The sequence below is a fragment of the Pongo pygmaeus genome, chromosome 7 (genome assembly GCF_028885625.2).
Source record: "Pongo pygmaeus isolate AG05252 chromosome 7, NHGRI_mPonPyg2-v2.0_pri, whole genome shotgun sequence".
Lineage (NCBI taxonomy): Eukaryota > Metazoa > Chordata > Mammalia > Primates > Hominidae > Pongo > Pongo pygmaeus.
This window is the reverse complement of record NC_072380.2, coordinates 106,889,022-106,907,282: the sequence shown is the minus strand read 5'-3', so window position 1 is coordinate 106,907,282 and position 18,261 is coordinate 106,889,022. Positions and strand designations below refer to the sequence as shown.

Below are 18,261 nucleotides of genomic sequence, written 5' to 3'. Positions count from 1 at the left end.
TATACAATTCCTCGAATTTTATTTCAATTACTCCTCACAATCAGCCTGTGGGTTAGGTACGATTTTTCACATTTTACAGATAAGAAAACAAAGAATCTCTTCGTTTTTTGAAACAACAGTTTTTCTTCTATTTAAATCAATGTCTTACTTTTCAACCTCGCTCACTGTTATCTTTTTGCTCCCAGCGCTGGAAAAAGTGGGACATCCCCTTCGGTGGGTGTACGGGGTTGGTATCCAAAGTTGGCAGCTTTCCCTCCCCCTCCTCCACCCTCTCCAAAACCCCGTCTCCGCACTTCGCCACCCGGTGACCGCTGTGGCTCTGTAACACGGCGGAACGACAGGGTTTGAACCACTGGAGACCCCGTAGTCACCATCTCGCTTTCCCTCTGCACCCCGTCTGCGTTCTAGGGGGCGCCCTCCGCCGCGCTGGAAAAGGCGGGGCCGGCAACTTCGGGCAACAAGATGCGTTGGGATAGGCCGAGGTTTGCGGCGCTAGTGCTTCGGTCACCGGAAGTCCCGCTGTTTCTCCCTCTCCTGAGTCGCTGTCGCCGAGGCTGGAGCGCTGCCCCGGAAGTCCTCCCCCCTGTTCCCCGCCCGCGGCAAACATGGCGGTGGACTCGGCGATGGAGCTGCTATTTTTAGATACTTTTAAACACCCGAGCGCTGAGGTAAGGCTTGGCGACTTGATTCTGACGCTGCTTCTCGACTTGGGACTTTTACAAAAAAACCGTTAGGCGTTCTCGACTTTTCCTTCTGCAGATTGCTTCTTTAATTTCTCGCTTACACACAGACACCCTCCCCCGAGCTGTGTGAGCATCGCGTCTGAGGGAGGGCTGCAGCAGCCCCTTCATTTCCTTGCTTTAACTTGGGCCCTCCATGTCTTTGGTCGAGTTGGCTTTTCTGCTTGCATGGCTTTATTTTTTATTTTTCCTGTCAGGTTTGGGTCTTGAGAAGGATCAGGATTCTCAGGTTTACCTCAGATGGCGTTTGGGAGGGGTCTTGGTTTGACAGTAGTGTTTGACAGTAGTGCCGGAGTCTGAGCAGCTTACGTTGGCTTCGTGGTTTCCGAATCACGATGTTTCTAAATCCTTTCTCTTTGGCCTCTTTTCTGTCGGGAGTTATGTTCCCCAGTTGTGACACTCATTCGGTTTAGGATTACGGTGCTCTCCAGTTTGGCCTGAAACTTTAATACTTGTCTCTCGGAGAGATTTCAGACATTAGGAATGAGATGCATTCACGGAGAATACTTGCGAAGAGGGGAGAGTTGAGAGAATTATAGTTAAACTCATCAGCAGACATGTCTTTTGAGGGCGGGGATGGAATGTTGTGGAGTAATATTTCTGTACAAAACTACTTGAACGCCCCTGAATGTACAATTGGCCCTGCAATATGTAGATTAAACATAGCTGGTTAACTAAAGATTCCTGAAAGCAGACCAAAAATGAACTTGAATGAAGTCTACAGAGAAATTGTTAAAAAAAAAAAAAAAACGAACTTCACGTTTCTCTGTCTTAATGTAAGCTTAGTTTAGAGAACTGTTCTTTCTTTGGAGATTTTTTTTTCCTTTTATCAGGTGTGCTCTTGTATCAAGCTTTTTGAGGACAGATATAATTTCTCTTTTTCTCAGCTGTACCTCCAGTGTTTAGGACAGTATTAGCAAAATGTAGGTGCTCAATAAATATTTGAATGGAAAATGTTTAAAATGTTCTTTCTTTTATGAGATAGTAATGATAGTGGGTAGTGATTGTATCATAATGCTTTACTTGGCAAAATAAAAAGTTGACAGCTGTGATCTAATTTAACCAATGGTTTATAGGTTTGTAAAAGTCAAAAGTTGGAGAACTTTGAGTTAGCATTTCTTACTAACAATTAATTTATGGTCTCACATTTAATGTGGGTCAGTTAGCACTGTTTGTTCAATGACTATATTTCTCTGACATTCCAGCCAAGATTTAGAAAACCCTCAATGGAGGCAGTAGTTGGATCAGAACAAACTTATCATGCTTATAGAAATAGAGAACAGTTAAAACTGAAAGAGCCTGGCGCAGTGGCTCATGCCTGTAATCTCAGCGTTTTGGGAGGCGGAAGCAGAAGGATTGCTTGAGTCCAGGAGTTTGAGACCAGCCTAGGCAACATAGTGGAACCCCTGTCTGTACAAAAGAAAATTAACTAGTTGTGGTGGCTTGATCCTGTTGCCCCAGCTACTCGGGAGGCTGAAGTGGAAGGTTCATTTGAGCCTGGGAGGTCAAGGCTGCAGTGAGCTAAGATCACACCACTGCGCTCCAGCCTGAGGAACAGAGTGAGACCCTGTCTCGAAAGGAAAAAAGAGAGAAAAAGAAAGAGAAAAAGAAAAAAGAGAAAGAGGCAAGTGATGAATTAGTTTAGTACTATTCTAGTTTAGGAAAATTGGCCTTCATTAGTTTATCATATATTTAATTTATTCTTTTATTCATTCTTAGGTAAACATTGAGTACCTTGAGAGCATAGGGCAGATGGTAAATGCCTTCTTCTGGGGTGATTGGGGAAGGCTAAGCAGAGATCACATTTAAATCAAGTCTTGAAAGAGGAAGTAGGGGTTTGTAGGTGATACGAAATATTGAAATGTTTGTTTTCAAGAAGTTATAACTCAGTATTGGAGATTAGATCCACAAAATTGTCATTTGAGTTAGAATGTGATGATCGCATAAAGAAGCACAGTGTGAATTCGTTGGGGTTTATCATCTTTGTTTACAAAATGCCCATCAGTGTCTGACGTATTAGAACTAGCTCCCTTTGTGGGTATAAATAAAAGATACATGATTTCAGAAGAGGCAGAGATAACTTTTCATTTGAGTGTATCAGGAAAGACTTCATCAAGGTGTTTGGCTTATGAACTTGGTCTTTGGTGAAAGGGGCAATATTTCACAGTTGTAGTTAGGAAAGGAGGGCATTCTACTGGGGTAGTCAGTCGTCTGTTAGGGTATGCTTGAAGTAGCAGTGTGAAGTGGCACCCAAGGCAGTTAAAAGAGAGATCATGGAGCTCCTTGAATGCTCTACAAGGAATTACAGACTTTAAGCCAGGCGCAGTGGCTCACGCCTGTAATCCCAGCACTTTGGTGAGGCTGAGGCGGGTGGATTGCCTGACGTCAGGAGTTCGACACTAGCCTGGGTAACGTGGTGAAACCCCGTCTCTACTAAAATACAAAAAATTAGCTGGGCGTGGCGGTGTGCATCTATAGTCCCAGCTACTCGGAAGGCTGAGGCAGGAGAATTGCTAGAACCCGGGAGGAGGAGGTTGCTGTGAGCCAAGATCATGCCACTGCACTCCAGCCTGTGCGACAGAGCAAGACTCTGTCTTTTAAAATAAATAAATAAATAAATAAATGAAAATTATGGACTTTATTTTGTAGGAAATGGGTAGTTTTTGAGCAGGCGAATCATACAATTAGTAAGATACATTAGGTAGATTACTAGATCAATAATACTTAAAATGGTTCAGAGAAGGCCAGGCGCGGTGGCTCATGCCTGTAATCCCAGCACTGGGAGGCCGAGGAGGGCGGATCACGAGGTCAGGAGATCGAGACTATCCTGGCTAACATGGTGAAACCCCGTCTGTACTAAAAATACAAAAAAAATAGCCGAGCGTGGTGGCGGGTGCCTGTAGTCCCAGCTACTTAGGAGGCTGAGGCCGGAGAATGGCGTGAACCCGGGAGGCAGAGCTTGCAGTAAGCCGAGATTGTGCCACTGCACTCCAGCCTGAGCGACAGAGCGAGACTCCATCTCAAAAAAAAAAAAAAAATGTTCAGAGAAAATAGAGGTGAGGTGACAAAATCAGGGAGAAGAAGTAAGATGTTATGAAAACCTGAGTTAGCCAATGGGCAGTAAGCATTGTTTAACATTTATTGAATGCTTAATTTGTGCCAGACACAGTGGGCTTTGATAACTTAAGTAAATCATCTCTGGTCCTTCCATCAGTTTTTTGTTTTTTTTTTTTTTAAGACTAGATCTTGCTCTGTCACCCAAGCTGGAGTGCAGTGGTGCGATCACAGCTCACTGCAATTTCTCCCACCAGGGCTCAATCGATCCTTCCATCTCAGCCTCCCGAGTAGCTGGGACTACACTTGTGCACCAACACGCCTGGCTAATTTTCATATTTTTTTGTAGAGATGGTGTTTTGCCATGTTTCCCAGGCTGGTCTTGAATTCCTGAGCTCAAGCGATTCTCCCACCACAGCCTCCCAAAGTGCGAAGATTACAGGCGTGAGCCACTGCAGGGCCCACGCTTAGTTTTCAAAGGTAGTCATCTACATTTTATAGATAAGGAAACAGCCTGAGAGATTAGGTGACTTTCCTAAAATAGCATAGCTAGATTAAGATCCACCATCACACATTTTTCTGGCTCTAAAGCAGTGCTATGCTGTGTCCCAGTGGAACTACATAGGAGAGGATTTATACAAGTTTTGGATATATACAAATTTCAAGTATAGAATTGACAGGATGGCAACTGATTGTGTGAAGGAGATAGGGTAGTTAAAAATGATAAAATTCTAGTTTTAGAGACAGGAGAACTAGTGGGACTAATGATGGTAAGAGTGTGGAAGTGAGTTTGATGGGAATGGGATAACTAGCCAGATTAATTTGCCCCGTAGGAAGTTGAGAATCTGTTTAACAATGATTTATGAAAAACACTTTTGAAGGTGAGGGTATGGCTTTAGGAGGGGCAATACAAGTCGGAACAAAACCCATTGCCCTTGATTTCAAAGGAATTTGTAATATGGTAGAGAAGAGACATTTGTTAGTTTCACACAGGGAATCCTTATTGCCAGCTACCATTAACAGCTCTTTTTTTAGTATTGTATTTATTTTACCAATAATTTCCTCTTCCCCACATAAAGAATTGATACACGTTTGTAAGGCCAATCCACTGAGTTCAGAAGATAAGCAGTTAAACTTATTAAAAGACAATTTGATTGTGAGGGAATAGTGTTCCCATGAATGAAAAAACACTTAACATTACAAATCAAGAATGCAAGATAAGCCAGGTTTGGTGGCATGTGTGCCTGTAGCCCCAGCCTGGGAGGCTGAAGTGGGAGGATCGCTTGAGCCCAGGAGTTGGAGGACAGCCTGGGTAACATAGCAAACGCGGTGGCTCATGCCTATAATCCCAGCACTTTGGGACGCTGAGGCAGGCGGATCACAAGGTCAGGAGATTGAGACCATCCTGGCTAACCTGGTGAAACCCTGTATCTACTAAAAATACAAAAAAAATTAGCCAGGCGTGGTGGTATGCGCCTGTAGTCCCAGCTACTCGGGAGGCTGAGGTAGGAGAATGGCGTGAACCTGGGAGGTGGGACTTGCAGTGAGGCTAGATTGTGCCACTGCACTCCAGCCTGGGTGACAGAGTGAGACTCTGTCTCAAAATAAATAAATAAATAATAAAAAAGCAAACTATATCTCTAATGTTACCATATACAATATTAGAAAAAATTGTTTAAGTTAAAATCAGATTTAAGCAAGATTATTTGGTAAACAAGTATATATATGAGTGGAAAGCTATTGTATTTGTATATTCCTGTTGATAATTTCCTTTCTGTATCTCTCCCTATTGTAATCAGCTTTTACTTTGTATTTTGTACTGTAATTAACAGCTGTCTTTATATTAATATTTTTCCAAATCCTCTAGTGAATATTATGCTTAAATGTATACACCCGTTGCACACGTTAATATTACAATACTGTAATACTGTTTTGTGGTTTCGTTTTTCACCTAACAATGTCTTGTACATCTTTGTGAATTAAGAAGTAATACACCTATATAATATTTTAAAAGTAAGCTTATTTTTTAAAATTTTCTTTTTTTTTTTTGACTAGGTAATACATGTATGAGGTACAAATATAAAAGGTACAAAAGGGTATATGGTAAAAAGTAAGTCTCTCATCACTGTCCCCTAACCATCTTGTTTCTCTCCTTAGATATTCTATATAATATCCTTCTTTATTGGCTGTGTAATATTCTTTAAGTGGTGATGCTATATATATTGTTTGAAACAGGGTCTTGCTCTCTTGCCCAGGTTGGAGTGCAGTGGTGTGCTTATGGCTTACTACAACTTCGACCTGGGCGATCCTCCTGCCTCAGCCTCCGGAGTAGCTAGGACTATAGGTGCACACCACCATGCCCGTCTAGTTTTTAAAGTTTTTTTTTTTTTTTTGTAGAGATGGAGTCTTGCCGTGTTGCCAGGCTGGTCTCGTACTCTTGGCCTCAGGTGATCTTCCTGTCTTGGCCTCCCAAAGTGCTAGGATATTAATGCTATTATTTATATACTAAATTCTCATACATTTAGGTTTCTGACTTTACAGTGGTGTGTAATATTCTTGAAGGTAAATTGTTTTATACATTTTTAGTTATTTTTTTAATAGTACTTTCCAGTGTGGAAGTGCTGGGTTAAAATACAGTCCTAGGAGAGTAGGTCGATACTGGAAAATCCTGTATTTTAGAGGTCATTTAAAAATTACTGTAGGAAACCAATTAGGAACTCATCTGCAGAAGTGAAAAAGGAAGTGGTAGCAGTAGATGTGATAGCTAAAGGAGAGGGTAGAAAGAGAAGATAATTGCAGGGATAGAAGAATAAGGAAGGGAAACAGTTACGCTGTGACCTTTAAACATGCAGGTAAATGACTCTTTCCAAAGATAATTGTGGCTCAGAGTTGTGGAATCTGACCAGTCTTCTTCATATTCCTGTTACTTTCCTGATAATGAACCTTCCGTGATTTCCCATTGTTAACCTGTTTTCCTAGGCTTTGTTTTTAATTTTCTGAAAACACAATTCAATAACCATTAATCAAGTGCCTATTAAAAATTCATTTATTAAATGAATATGTTAGGCACTATGAATATACAGTAAACTAAGACATAGGTCTGTCTACTTTAAACACATAGTCTAATGGGAGAGATAAGAGGCAATTACAATTCAGCTAGTTAAAGGACTTTAGGCACTAGGAGGAAAGGCACCTATCTAGATTTGATCTGGCTCAGCTTTCAAGAGAAAGTTTACTTGTAAAAGGAGTTGGGGCAGAAGGATGTGATAGATTTCAAGCAGAGACAACATCATGAGTGAGGGCATGAAAATGAGAAAAAGCATGGTAAGCTAGGGATATAAGTTTGGAGTGATAAAGAAGCCAGTCTTGTTTATAAGACCTAGGAATTTGGCTTGGTGGCAGTAAGATCAGGGGAGTGGTACATTTATAGTTTAGAAAGACCATACTTCAGTAGGAGAATGGGTTGATGGGAGACAAGAAAGAAGCACAGGATGCAAAGGCATAAGAATGATATAATGGACTTTGGAGACTCGGAGGGGGAAGGTTGGGAGGGGGGTGAGGGATAAAAGACTACATATTGGGTACAGTGCACACTGCTTGGGAGGCGGGTACACTAAAATCTCAGAAATCACCATTAAAGAACTTACCCATGTAAACAACCACCTGTATCCCAAAAACTATTGAAATAAAAATTTAAAAACCAAAAATTAAAAAAGAAGCACAAAATCAGTTAGGATCCTATTGCTGTAATTCATATTGGAGTGATGTAGTATATGAAACTGAAGGAGTGACAGCCAGAATGGAGGAGAGCTTTAATCAGTAGGACTTGGTGTTTGAATAGATAGATGATATAGATGAGAGGATGAGAAGTCCAGGATGATGATGTCTTGGGCAATATGTGGATGGTGATGCCATCACTAATGTAGGAGAATTCAGTTTGGATTTGTTGAGTTTGGTGCACAAGGGACATTGAAATGGAGAGGCTGAGTGGGCAGTTGGATATAGTAGCCTGGGGCTCAGGAGAGAGGTCCTAGATGGAGATACAGATTTGGAATTGTCTTCTGGCTGTGGATGAAAATCTTGTTTTTGTAATTTTGTTGGTTGTCCTTAGCTACTCTTCTCTGCTTTCCTCCCCTGTTTTGCTATTTTGCCCTCTAGCTATGATGAACTATGTTTGCAATTTCTTTCTTTCCTTTTTTTTTGACAGTCTCGCTTTGTTGCTTAGGATGGGGTGCAGTGGTGCGATCACGACTCACTGCAGCCTCGACCTCCTGGACGTAAGTGATCCTCCCACCTCAGTCTCTTGAGTAGCTGGGACTACAGGCATGTGCTACCATGCCCAGCTGATTTTTTAATTTTTTGTAGACACAGGATCTTCCTATATTGCCCAGGCTGATCTTCTTGAACCCTGCCCTCAACTGATCCTCCTGCCTTAGCCTCCCAAAGTGCTGGGATTACAGGCGTGAGCCATGGCTCCTAGCCTGCACTTTTGTGAACGTTCCATGTTCTTGTTTGCATTCGTTTTGTGCATGCCTTCTCTCTTGTTTGCCTACAACCTGGGCTGGGGACCTAAATACCCCTCTGAATTTTCATAGCATCCTTTGTGAGTCTGTATCATGGCAATTTATCTACTTGTCTACCACAGTAGATTGTCTGTTCCATAATGGCAGAGATTATGTCTTGTCTTTGCAGCCTCAGAACTAGCATACTTTGGAACATAGTTGACATTTAATAAATATTTAGAAATAAATATTTAACAGAACTGGTAGCAACAAATACAGAAACTCTTTTATATACAAACAAAATAGATTTTGAAAGGCTATTTGTAAATCCTTAAATTCATTGTTGATAAGCATGATATTCTTTATAGTGAGACTCAATCTTTCTAGATGGAAATAATGTGAGCCATTCTTCTCATGATGAACTTTGACCACTAGGTAATAACAGTTGACTGAAGTAATAGGAAAAGTTGACATAAAATTGTCCAAAAACAATGTGAAAACTCTCTTTTTAATTATTGAAAACAAGAATTATATTTGCCTAATCCTGTGTCAAATGATAGATGTAAGTATATACTAGATATAATTTATGCTGTTTCTTTTTTTGTTTGTCTTTCTTTTTTCCCCAGGATGGAGTCTTACTTTGTCACCCAGGCTGGAGTGCAGTGAGGCAATCATATCATAACTCAACTATAGCCTCAAACTCCTGGGCTCAAGTGATCCTCCTACCTCAGCCCCCTGAGTAGTTAGGGTTACAGGCATGCACCTCTGCTTCTATTTTTTTTTATATAATAAACTCTTAGTTTGTGATTTTTTTTTTAAATTTTAGGAGGGGTTTATCTCAACTATTCAGTAGCTAAATACTTTCTCTGATCCCTTGATATTAGTTGGTATGTAAGTTTAACAAAGTAAGCTGATCTAAGTACAGATTTGCAGTTTCTTATCTATAATTCAGAAACTCAAAAATGGCAAAAAAACTTACACCAAAAAACACAAAACCCTGCCCTGAATTCATTTGGCCATGCAGTCTAATCTGAACTGATATGGTGCTTGTTATAATCTTTTTTTTTCTTTTTTTTTTTTGAGATGGAGTCTCGCTCTGTCACCCAGGCTGGAGTGCAGTGGCGCGATCTTCGCACACTGCAAGCTCTGCCTCCCGGGTTCACGCCATTCTCCTGCCTCAACCTCCCGAGTAGCTGGGACTACAGGTGTCCACGACTGCACCTGGCTAATTTTTTATATTTTTTAGTAGAGACGGGGTTTCACTGGGGTCTCGATCTCCTGACCTTGTGATTCTCCTGCCTGGGCATCCCAAAGTGCTGGGATTACAGGTGTGAGCCACCGCACCCAGCCATAATCTTTATTTAGGGTGAATGTTGATACGTGTGGCTGCAGAAATAAATGTTTTGATTACAGGGTGCTGCTGCAGAAGCCACTGGGGGTCTAAAGTAATATGCAGTATTTGGATTATATTATCTTTCTAGAAATCAAAAAGTCAGGATTCTGAAAGGCATTTGGCTCCAGAAATTTCAGATAAGGGACTCTGCGTCTATATTAGTCTAAGCAAGACATCAGCAGGGAAGTAAATGCATGGCAGAAAATGTTAGGCAAATTGAGAAACTTAAGTAAGTACATCTTATCAGCTATGTATGCAACACTGTAAATAATATAATATATTTAATGATATTTAATGATATGGAATGTTAAGGTTACATGTGACATTGTGAGTGAATAAAATTTGAATAGAGAAACTGTTTTACAGAATGTTCCGAACCCCTCCCCCTCCGGCTTTTTTTTTTGTTACAGCAAAGTTCTCATATAGATGTGGTTCGTTTTCCATGTGTGGTTTATATCAATGAAGTCCGAGTCATACCCCCAGGAGTAAGAGCCCATAGCAGTCTGCCAGACAATAGAGCATATGGGTAAGTCAACTCTCTTTTTAAAAGTATTTTTTGGTTAAAGATTGTCTTAGAAACATATTCTTAAATGCAAAAATGTAAGAGAATATTTTACAAGTAATAAAATCCTGAATCTATTCAGTTATGGTTATGCTGCATTGTAATTAGCTCTATATTTTCTGTATAATGCATATATCATCTTAAACCTGAAAACAGTAATTATTTGACCGGTGTGCTAGGTAAGATTTTTCTTTATTCATTTTTTTTTTTTTAACTGATGGTGTTAGGTTTACATTGTCTAAAATATTCTGGGGTGGTGTAACAAGGTAGATGAAGTATTTTTAACCTGATTTTTCTCTTGAAAATAAGTGGGAATTAGTTGAAATATTTATAAATGTATCTTACTATTATTATTATTATTATTATTATTATTACTACTTTTTTTTTTTTTTTTTTTGAGTTGGAGTTTTGCTCCTGTTGTCCAGGCTGGAATGCAATGGCGCGATCTCGGCTCACTGCAACCTCTGCCTCCTGGGTTCAAGCGAGTCTCCTGCCTCAGCCTCCTGAGTAGCTGGGATTACCCCACCACCACACTCGGCTAATTTTTTGTATTTTTAGTAGAGACGGGGTTTCACCATATTGGTCAGACTGGTCTGACCCAGCACTTTGGGACTGGTAGTCCCAGCACTTTGGGAGGCCGAGGCAGGAGGATCACCTGAGGTCAGGAGTTCAAAACCAGCCTGGCCAACATGGAGAAACCCCGTCTCTACTAAAAATACAAAATTAGCCAGGCATGGTGGCGCATGCCTGTAATCCCAGCTACTCAGGAGGCTGAGGCAGGAGAATCGCTTGAACCTGGGAGGCAGAGGTTGTGGTGAGCTGAGATTGCGTCATTGCACTCTAGCCTGGGCAGCAAGAGTGAAACTGTCTCAAAAAAAAGAAAAAGAGTTAAACTAGCTACTTTGTGGTGGGTGTTACGGGACAGATTCAAAGTTAAGGGCTCATTTCTTCATAATTGTGGAAAATAGTTCATTATTTGTAGAAGTAGGTATAAAGTCTTCATAGGCATCATTCAAAAATTAAAAGATAACACAAGAAAAATCTTTTAATGTTTATAGTGAAGGATCGTTATAATTGACTTCATATCTTTTTTTCCATGTTTAAGAAAATTAACTCATGTTTCCCTATACGTTTCTTCCTGATTTTCCTATAAAGAGAGCTTTGTGTAGAATGAGGAAGATTGGATAATGATAGTATATCCAACAGTCTTCTCTAATTGTACTGCTTTTGGCCAAAAAAAGTTTGTCATTTATTGTTCCATAACAAATTATAGCAAATATAGCAGCTTAAAACTACACATTTATTTTCTCACATTGTTTCTGAGGGTCAGGATTCTGGGAATCGCTTTAGCTGGCTCAGGTTCTTTCGTGAAGCTGTAGTCAAGATATAGACTGGGGCTGAAGAATTTGCTTGGTAGCTCATTCATGGGGCTGCTGGCAGGAGGCTTCACTTCTTTGCCAGGAGATCCTCTCCATGGGCTTGTTCGTGTCATGACATGGCTTCTTCCAGAGTGAGTGATCTAAGAGTGAGAGGACATGCCCAAGAAAGAAGCCACAGGCAGTGTGTTTTATAACTTAATATCAGAAGGTGACATATTATCATCTTTACCATATTTTGTAGGTTACATATTCGCTGCTATAGTGTGGGAGGGGCCTACATAGGGTGTACACCTTACCAGGTAGTGTGTGAATACCAGGAAGCAAGTGTCATTGGGGTCATCTTAGGGACTGGCTACCATAGCAGGCAAACTGGATTTCGGCAATTAGCTACCATTGGTAGGATTATTTGTTGCATTTTCCATTATCTTAACCCTCTTCCTTTTTCTTAGCTGGAGATGTGTGGCTTTTCATGTTGTAATAACTCCAAACATAAGGGATCAGAAACAAATTTATACATGATTAGTATGCTACAGAACAGTAAAATAAAGTATTAATGCAGTAAACCAAATGTAAAAGTGAGGGCCAGGCACGGTGGCTTATGCCTGTAATCCTAGCACTATGGGAGGCTGAGGCAGGTAGATCATTTGAGGTCATGAGTTTGAGACCAGCCTAGCCAACATGGTGAAACCATGTCTCTATTAAAAATACAAAAATTAGCCAGCTGTGGTGGTGCACACCTGTAATCCCAGCTACTCAGGAGGCTGAGGCGGGAGAATCGCCTGAACCCGGGGGTTGGAGGTTACAGTGATCTGAGATTGCGCCACTGCACTCCAGCCTGGGCAACAGAGCAAGACTCCATCTTAAAAAAAAGGAAAAAGAGCCAGGAAGACCAGAATCTGAAAGTTGAAAGCAGTGTTAGAGATCAAGTGATATGTGTGGGCATACTTTATAATAGTGTTTTTTCTCATTATAAAATTTAGAAATGCCTAGATAAAATTAAAATCCCTTTAATCCCTTTATTCTGGTAGGGTGTGGTGGCTCAGGCCTCTAATCCCAGCACTTTGGGAGGCTGAGGCAGGAGGATCACTTGAGACCAAGAGTTTGGAGACCCCGTCTCTACAAAAAATTTAAAAATTAGTTGGGCGTGGTGGCTCATGCCTGTAGTCCTCGCTGCTTGGGAGGCTGAGGCGGAAGGAAGGATTGCTTGAACCCAGGAGTTAAGAGTTGCAGTGAGCTGTGATTGTGCCATTGCCCTCCAGCTTGGGCAACAAAGCAAGACTGTTTCAAAAAAAAAAAGTAATAACAATAATAATTATAATTCCTCTATTCCAAGAGCATCTTAACATTTGATATATATTTTTAATGTGTGTGTGTTTGTATGTGTGTGTGTTCATACATATATATGTATGCTTATATATGTATTTTATTATTACTTTTTGTAAATATGATACCTTATGTGAGGTTAGGTTTTTTAGAGTCACCGAGTTGTAAGATAACTGTCTAGTGCAGTCAGATTTCCTTTGATTCTTTAAATCGTTTTTCAGTGACCAGGACCTGAGCCTTTAGGGTCTCAAAAGTATAGAAAGAGTTTGTATTTTAGCTCTTTTTCCTTTTCTTGAGACACTGAAGTCCAGGGTCTAGTTTAAAGAAGGGCCAGGAGGGGTCATGTGCAGTGGCTCACGCCTGTAATCCCAGCACTTTGGGAGGCTGAGGCGGGTGGATCAGCTGAGGTCAGGAGTTCGAGACCAGCCTGGCCAACATAGTGAAACCCCGTCTCTACTAAAAATACAAAAATCAGCTGGGCCTGGTGGCGCGTGCCTGTAGTCTCTGCTACTTGGGTTGCTGAGGTAAGAGGATCACTTGAAACCTGAGAGGTGGAGGTTGTGGTGAGCCGAGATTGTACCACTGCACTCCAGCCTGGGCGACAAGAGCAAGACTCTGTCTCAAAAAAAAAAAAAAAAAAGGAAAAGAAAAAAAGTAAAGGGCAAGAGGAAGAGACTAGAGTTGTTGGGTGCATATGATTGAATTTGGGTAAGGCAAATGTATGTTGTTATTTTGCTGTTACTTTTTAGTGTTTTATGTATTCCTTTATTTCATTTATAATATATCAGGAGTACTTTTACATCATTAAATATTACTTGATTTTATGATTTCTGATAGCTACATAGTCTAATGAATGACTATACTATAAATATATTTGATTAGTTTCCTATGTGGGGACCATTAGATGGTTTTTAGTTTTCAAATTACAAATAATAGTACGATGAATATCCTCTTGAAAAAAATCTGTTCGCATATCAAGGTTTCTGTAGAAACTCCTTCTAGAAAAATTGCATCAAATGGTGTGTCTTTGTCCATTTTGTGTTACTTTAACAGAATACCACAGACTGGATAATTTATAAAGAAATTTATATCTCAAAGTTCTGGAGACTAGGAAGTCCAATATCAAGGTGCCAGCAATCTGGCAAGAACGTTCTTGCAGCTTCATCTCATGGTGGAAGGCAAGAGCCAGAGAGCCCAAGAGAGCAAAAGGGAGCTGAACTTGCTTTGTTAACAAGCATACTGTCAGAGTAACTAATCCACTCCCCAGATAACAACATTCATTCATTCATGAGGGCAGAGTCCTCATGACCCAGTCACGTCTTATTAGGCTTGCCTCCCAACACTGTTGCATTGGGGATTAAATTTCCAGCACATGGACTTTGTGGGGTATGTTCAAACGGTAGCTTGATGTGAACATTTTCTTAGTCTCCTGAATTTTATTGCCACATTGCTTTTCAGAATGATGATGCCTGTTTGTGTGTCTACCAGAAGTGCATACAGGAATCTCTTTGATAGTACTCTAGACATTATAGTTATTAACATTTGGATTTTTATATAAGTGAACAAGAATAAAGCGTGTGGTTTTCAAAGTCAAGATTTTAGTTGAATTTAAGGAATTTCAACCAAGGGTGCTATGGTATAGTATCTTTTACATAAAGTGTAGCAAGATTTTAGTCTAATGCAAATTAAATAGGCTCTGATATTAACCAAATAATCTATTTTTAGAAACCCCAAAATATTTTTGGAAATTGCTGCTGTACAAATATCAATTGGCTTTAAGTCACAACTTAGGGCTGTGATGCTAAAGTTACTATTATAGTCTTGTATTAATGTGGATTAAGTTGAAATTGTAATTATATAACTTGAAGTTAGCTAATCCCTGATTCTTTTGATAATGAAAGGGAACAGGCATGCCTGAATCCCAGCACTTTGGGAGGCTGATGTGGGAGGATCACTTGAGCACAGGAGCTCGAGACCAGCCTGGGCAACATAGTGATACCTTGTCTCTACTTAAAAAAAAAAAATTAGCCCTGTGTAGTGGCATACACCTGTAGTCCCAGCTACTTGGGAGGCTGTAGCAGGAGGATTGTTTGAGTCTGGGAGCTGGAGGCTACAGTGAGCTGTAGTAACGCCACTGCACTCCAGCCTGGGCAAGAAAGCAAGACTCTGTCTCTAAAAAGAAGGGGAGGCCGGGCGCAGTGGCTCACACTTATAATCCCAGCACTTTGGGAGGCTGAGATGGGTGAATCACCTGAGGTCGGGAGTTTGAGACCAGCCTGACTAACATGGCGAAACCCCATTTCTACTAAAAATACAAAAAAATCAGCTGGGTGTGGTGGTACGTGCCTGTAATCCCAGCTACTCAGGAAGCTGAGGCAGGAGAGTCTCTTGAACCCAAGAGTGGAGGTTGCAGTGAGCCGAGATCATGCCTGCCATTGCACTCCAGCTTGGGTAACAAGAGCGAAACTCCGTAACACCATCTCAAAAAAAAATGAATAGTGATAGCAGGCAAAAACTACTTGATTAAAATTTGATATTCAATAATACTTAAAATCAGCTGTTGGCTACTTGAGATTGGATGTGAATAAAATTACATACAATATAGTTAACTATATTTTTGTTATTTAAATTTTAGGAATATCATATTCTAATTCTAGAATTGCTCTTAACTTTGTACTTACTATGTTATTTGTTTTAATTTAGGAAGTGTTTGTTACAAAGGCTGATGTTTCAACTTTGTTTCATTTACAGAGAGACATCTCCGCATACATTTCAATTAGACTTATTCTTCAACAATGTAAGCAAACCAAGTGCCCCTGTTTTCGATAGGTTGGGAAGGTATGTACCTGCTGGGTAATTTCACCAGAAACTCAAGAGTTAGTAAGCAACACCTTTTGATTGATTCTTTAGATAAAAGAAAAGGATGTATCTGCTGGTAGACCCAAGAACGCAGGGTTTAATCGTGTCAAGGTGGTATTAAAGAAATGTCAAACTCCTAAGGAGATGCTGAGTTTATAAGATAAAAATTTAAATGTGTGAAACTGCCATTGCTTGTTAACTTGTGACTCATGCATGCGTTTCTTATATACATGATACTTTGACACATAATAGTAACCTTCTAATTTGGAAAATATTTTTGATTCTTAAATTATATAGACACATTGAGAGCTAATATATGTGTCTTTCACATCACACTGCTGTGCAATTTATAATTCCAGTAGCCACATTTTGTAAAATGAAACTTTTGTTAGTAGATACCCCCTTTTTTGATTATTTAGTACATGCTAGGTAGTTTTTTTCAGGTTAGGTATTATTAAACCTGTTGTTATGATGTCTACAAACAAATGACTGTTCAATGGGTTTACTTAGAACTCATAAAATAAAAAAAATTAAAGGCAGCTTAAAAATGAGAAAATGTCTGTTTCTGTCAGGAATTAACAGTTTCTTAGACATCACTCATTCTGTTGTTGACCCCTCTCATTTATTATTAAATTATGTCAATAATTTAACTTTTTTTTAAATGAAGGGAAACCTTAGATAATTTGAAGCAGGTGATTTTTAGTATTTGGGGGTGTTTTTATGTCAGTACCTACTTAATAAAACAGGTGCTTTTCTTAAATTTTGGTTGTAGTCTACATTTTTGTATGACTGTAATGCAATGGTTCTCTACTCTGGCTGTACATTAGAATTACCTGGTGTGCTTTTAAAAATTTACTGATGTCCATACTCACCGCAAAGCAGTTAATTCAGAATCTGGGATTGATTTTTTTTTCTTCATCACATTTTGGGGACAGTACATTAAACTCAAACTTTGTGGTTTATTGAATCAAAACAAAAATCTAGCATTTGATTATATTAAAATATTTGAATCTAGAGAGATGTCTTCATGAACTGTGATGTTCAGTGTTTGAGCTTACATATTTATTTCTATTCTCTTGACAGCCTGGAATATGATGAGAATACTTCCATCATCTTTAGACCTAACTCAAAGGTAATTGTGGAAGTCAGTTTTCAACTTGTCATTACTATTTGCTCTCAACTCCATTTAAAGTTTGTAATCCATATAAATCAATGTTGCAGAGTGTCATATCTTTTTTTTTTTTTTTTTGTACGGAGTTTCGCTCTCTCGCCCAGGCTGGAGTGCAGTGGCACGATCTCGGCTCTCTGCAAGCTCCGCCTCCCAGGTTCACGCCATTCTCCTGCCTCAGCCTCCCGAGTAGCTGGGACTACAGGCGTCTGCCACCATGCCCGGCTAATTTTTTGTATTTTTAGTAGAGACGGGGTTTCACTGTATTAGCCAGGATGGTCTTGATCTCCTGACCTCGTGATCCAACCACCTCGGACTCCCAAAGTGCTAGGATTACAGGCATGAGCCACCGCGCCCACCTCAGAGTGTCATATCTTATCTGATTCTTCTAGCATCTAGACACTATTTTATAATGCAGTAAAGACATTGTAATGTCATTCTCTACCTATAAAGCTCTTTCTTCCTCTTTCGAGTCAAGAAGAGGCCAGCATTTGTGCTTTACCGTCTTTCATTTAGATAGGCAAGTTCAGAAGACGACAGGCAGGCAAATTGTTATTAGACACTACTGTGCCTTAAAGTTTCTTTTGAAAGTACATATTTCATATTTGTCCTTTCTTATCAAAAATATGCCTTTTTTCTTGATATGCCAGATGCCGTGCTGGAAGGATTTAGTGGCAGATTTGAAATGCAAAAATAATTATGACCTGGTATGGGACTACTCAGCTTGCTGTTTGGTTTTGGGGGGGATGGGTATTAAATCCTTTACATCCTGTTTAGACTAAAAATTACCATTGTTATCTGTTTATCTTCCTTCCAGTGGGATTTCTGTTCAGTCTGTCAATCCTTGGCCAGTCTTTGAACCCTTCTTCTGGTCCCCAGTTTCTCTGTATAGTCTAACAAAGAAATATTAATTTCTTTTTTCCTTATTGTGCCTCCAGAAGGGGCCCCGGTAACACTTATAACTTTGTCTTTACCCATTATGGTGGGGTGGAAAGAGAACTCAGAAGTCATGGCCTTTGGTTTCTAATGCAGGCTCTTCTTCACATGCTCTGGTTTTCTTATTTCTTAAAAGGGAATGACAGTATCTGCTCTCATAATTGTGAAGATCTAGCTATTAATGTAGATAAGCTCTAGAAAGCATAAAGTTATTTTTATCTTATAGGGAAATATTGAGGGTTAATGGCATTGGCAAAAGTCTTTAATCTTTTTAGGAGAAAGTTTCTTTGCAAAAACCATTTATTTAATGCCTCTGGGTTCCCTTACTTTTTTTTTTTTTTTGAG

At 39.8% G+C, this 18,261-nt stretch overlaps 1 protein-coding gene across 2 annotated transcripts in view; it reads left to right on the top strand.

Annotated features, from left to right (window-relative positions):
- The first annotated feature begins 364 nt into the window (after positions 1-364).
- VIRMA (vir like m6A methyltransferase associated) overlaps positions 365-18,261 on the top strand; it is a 64,976-nt gene continuing 47,079 nt past the window's right edge. Inside the window, exons 1-4 of one of the 2 annotated variants that reach the window (XM_054498685.2) lie at positions 365-668; positions 10,100-10,215; positions 15,705-15,791; positions 16,896-16,944. In XM_054498685.2, the coding sequence (XP_054354660.1) occupies positions 606-668; positions 10,100-10,215; positions 15,705-15,791; positions 16,896-16,944 (315 nt within the window). In that variant the 5' untranslated portion in view covers positions 365-605. The remainder of the gene's footprint in view (positions 669-10,099; positions 10,216-15,704; positions 15,792-16,895; positions 16,945-18,261) is intronic. The other variant, XM_054498686.2, reaches the window with a different exon arrangement.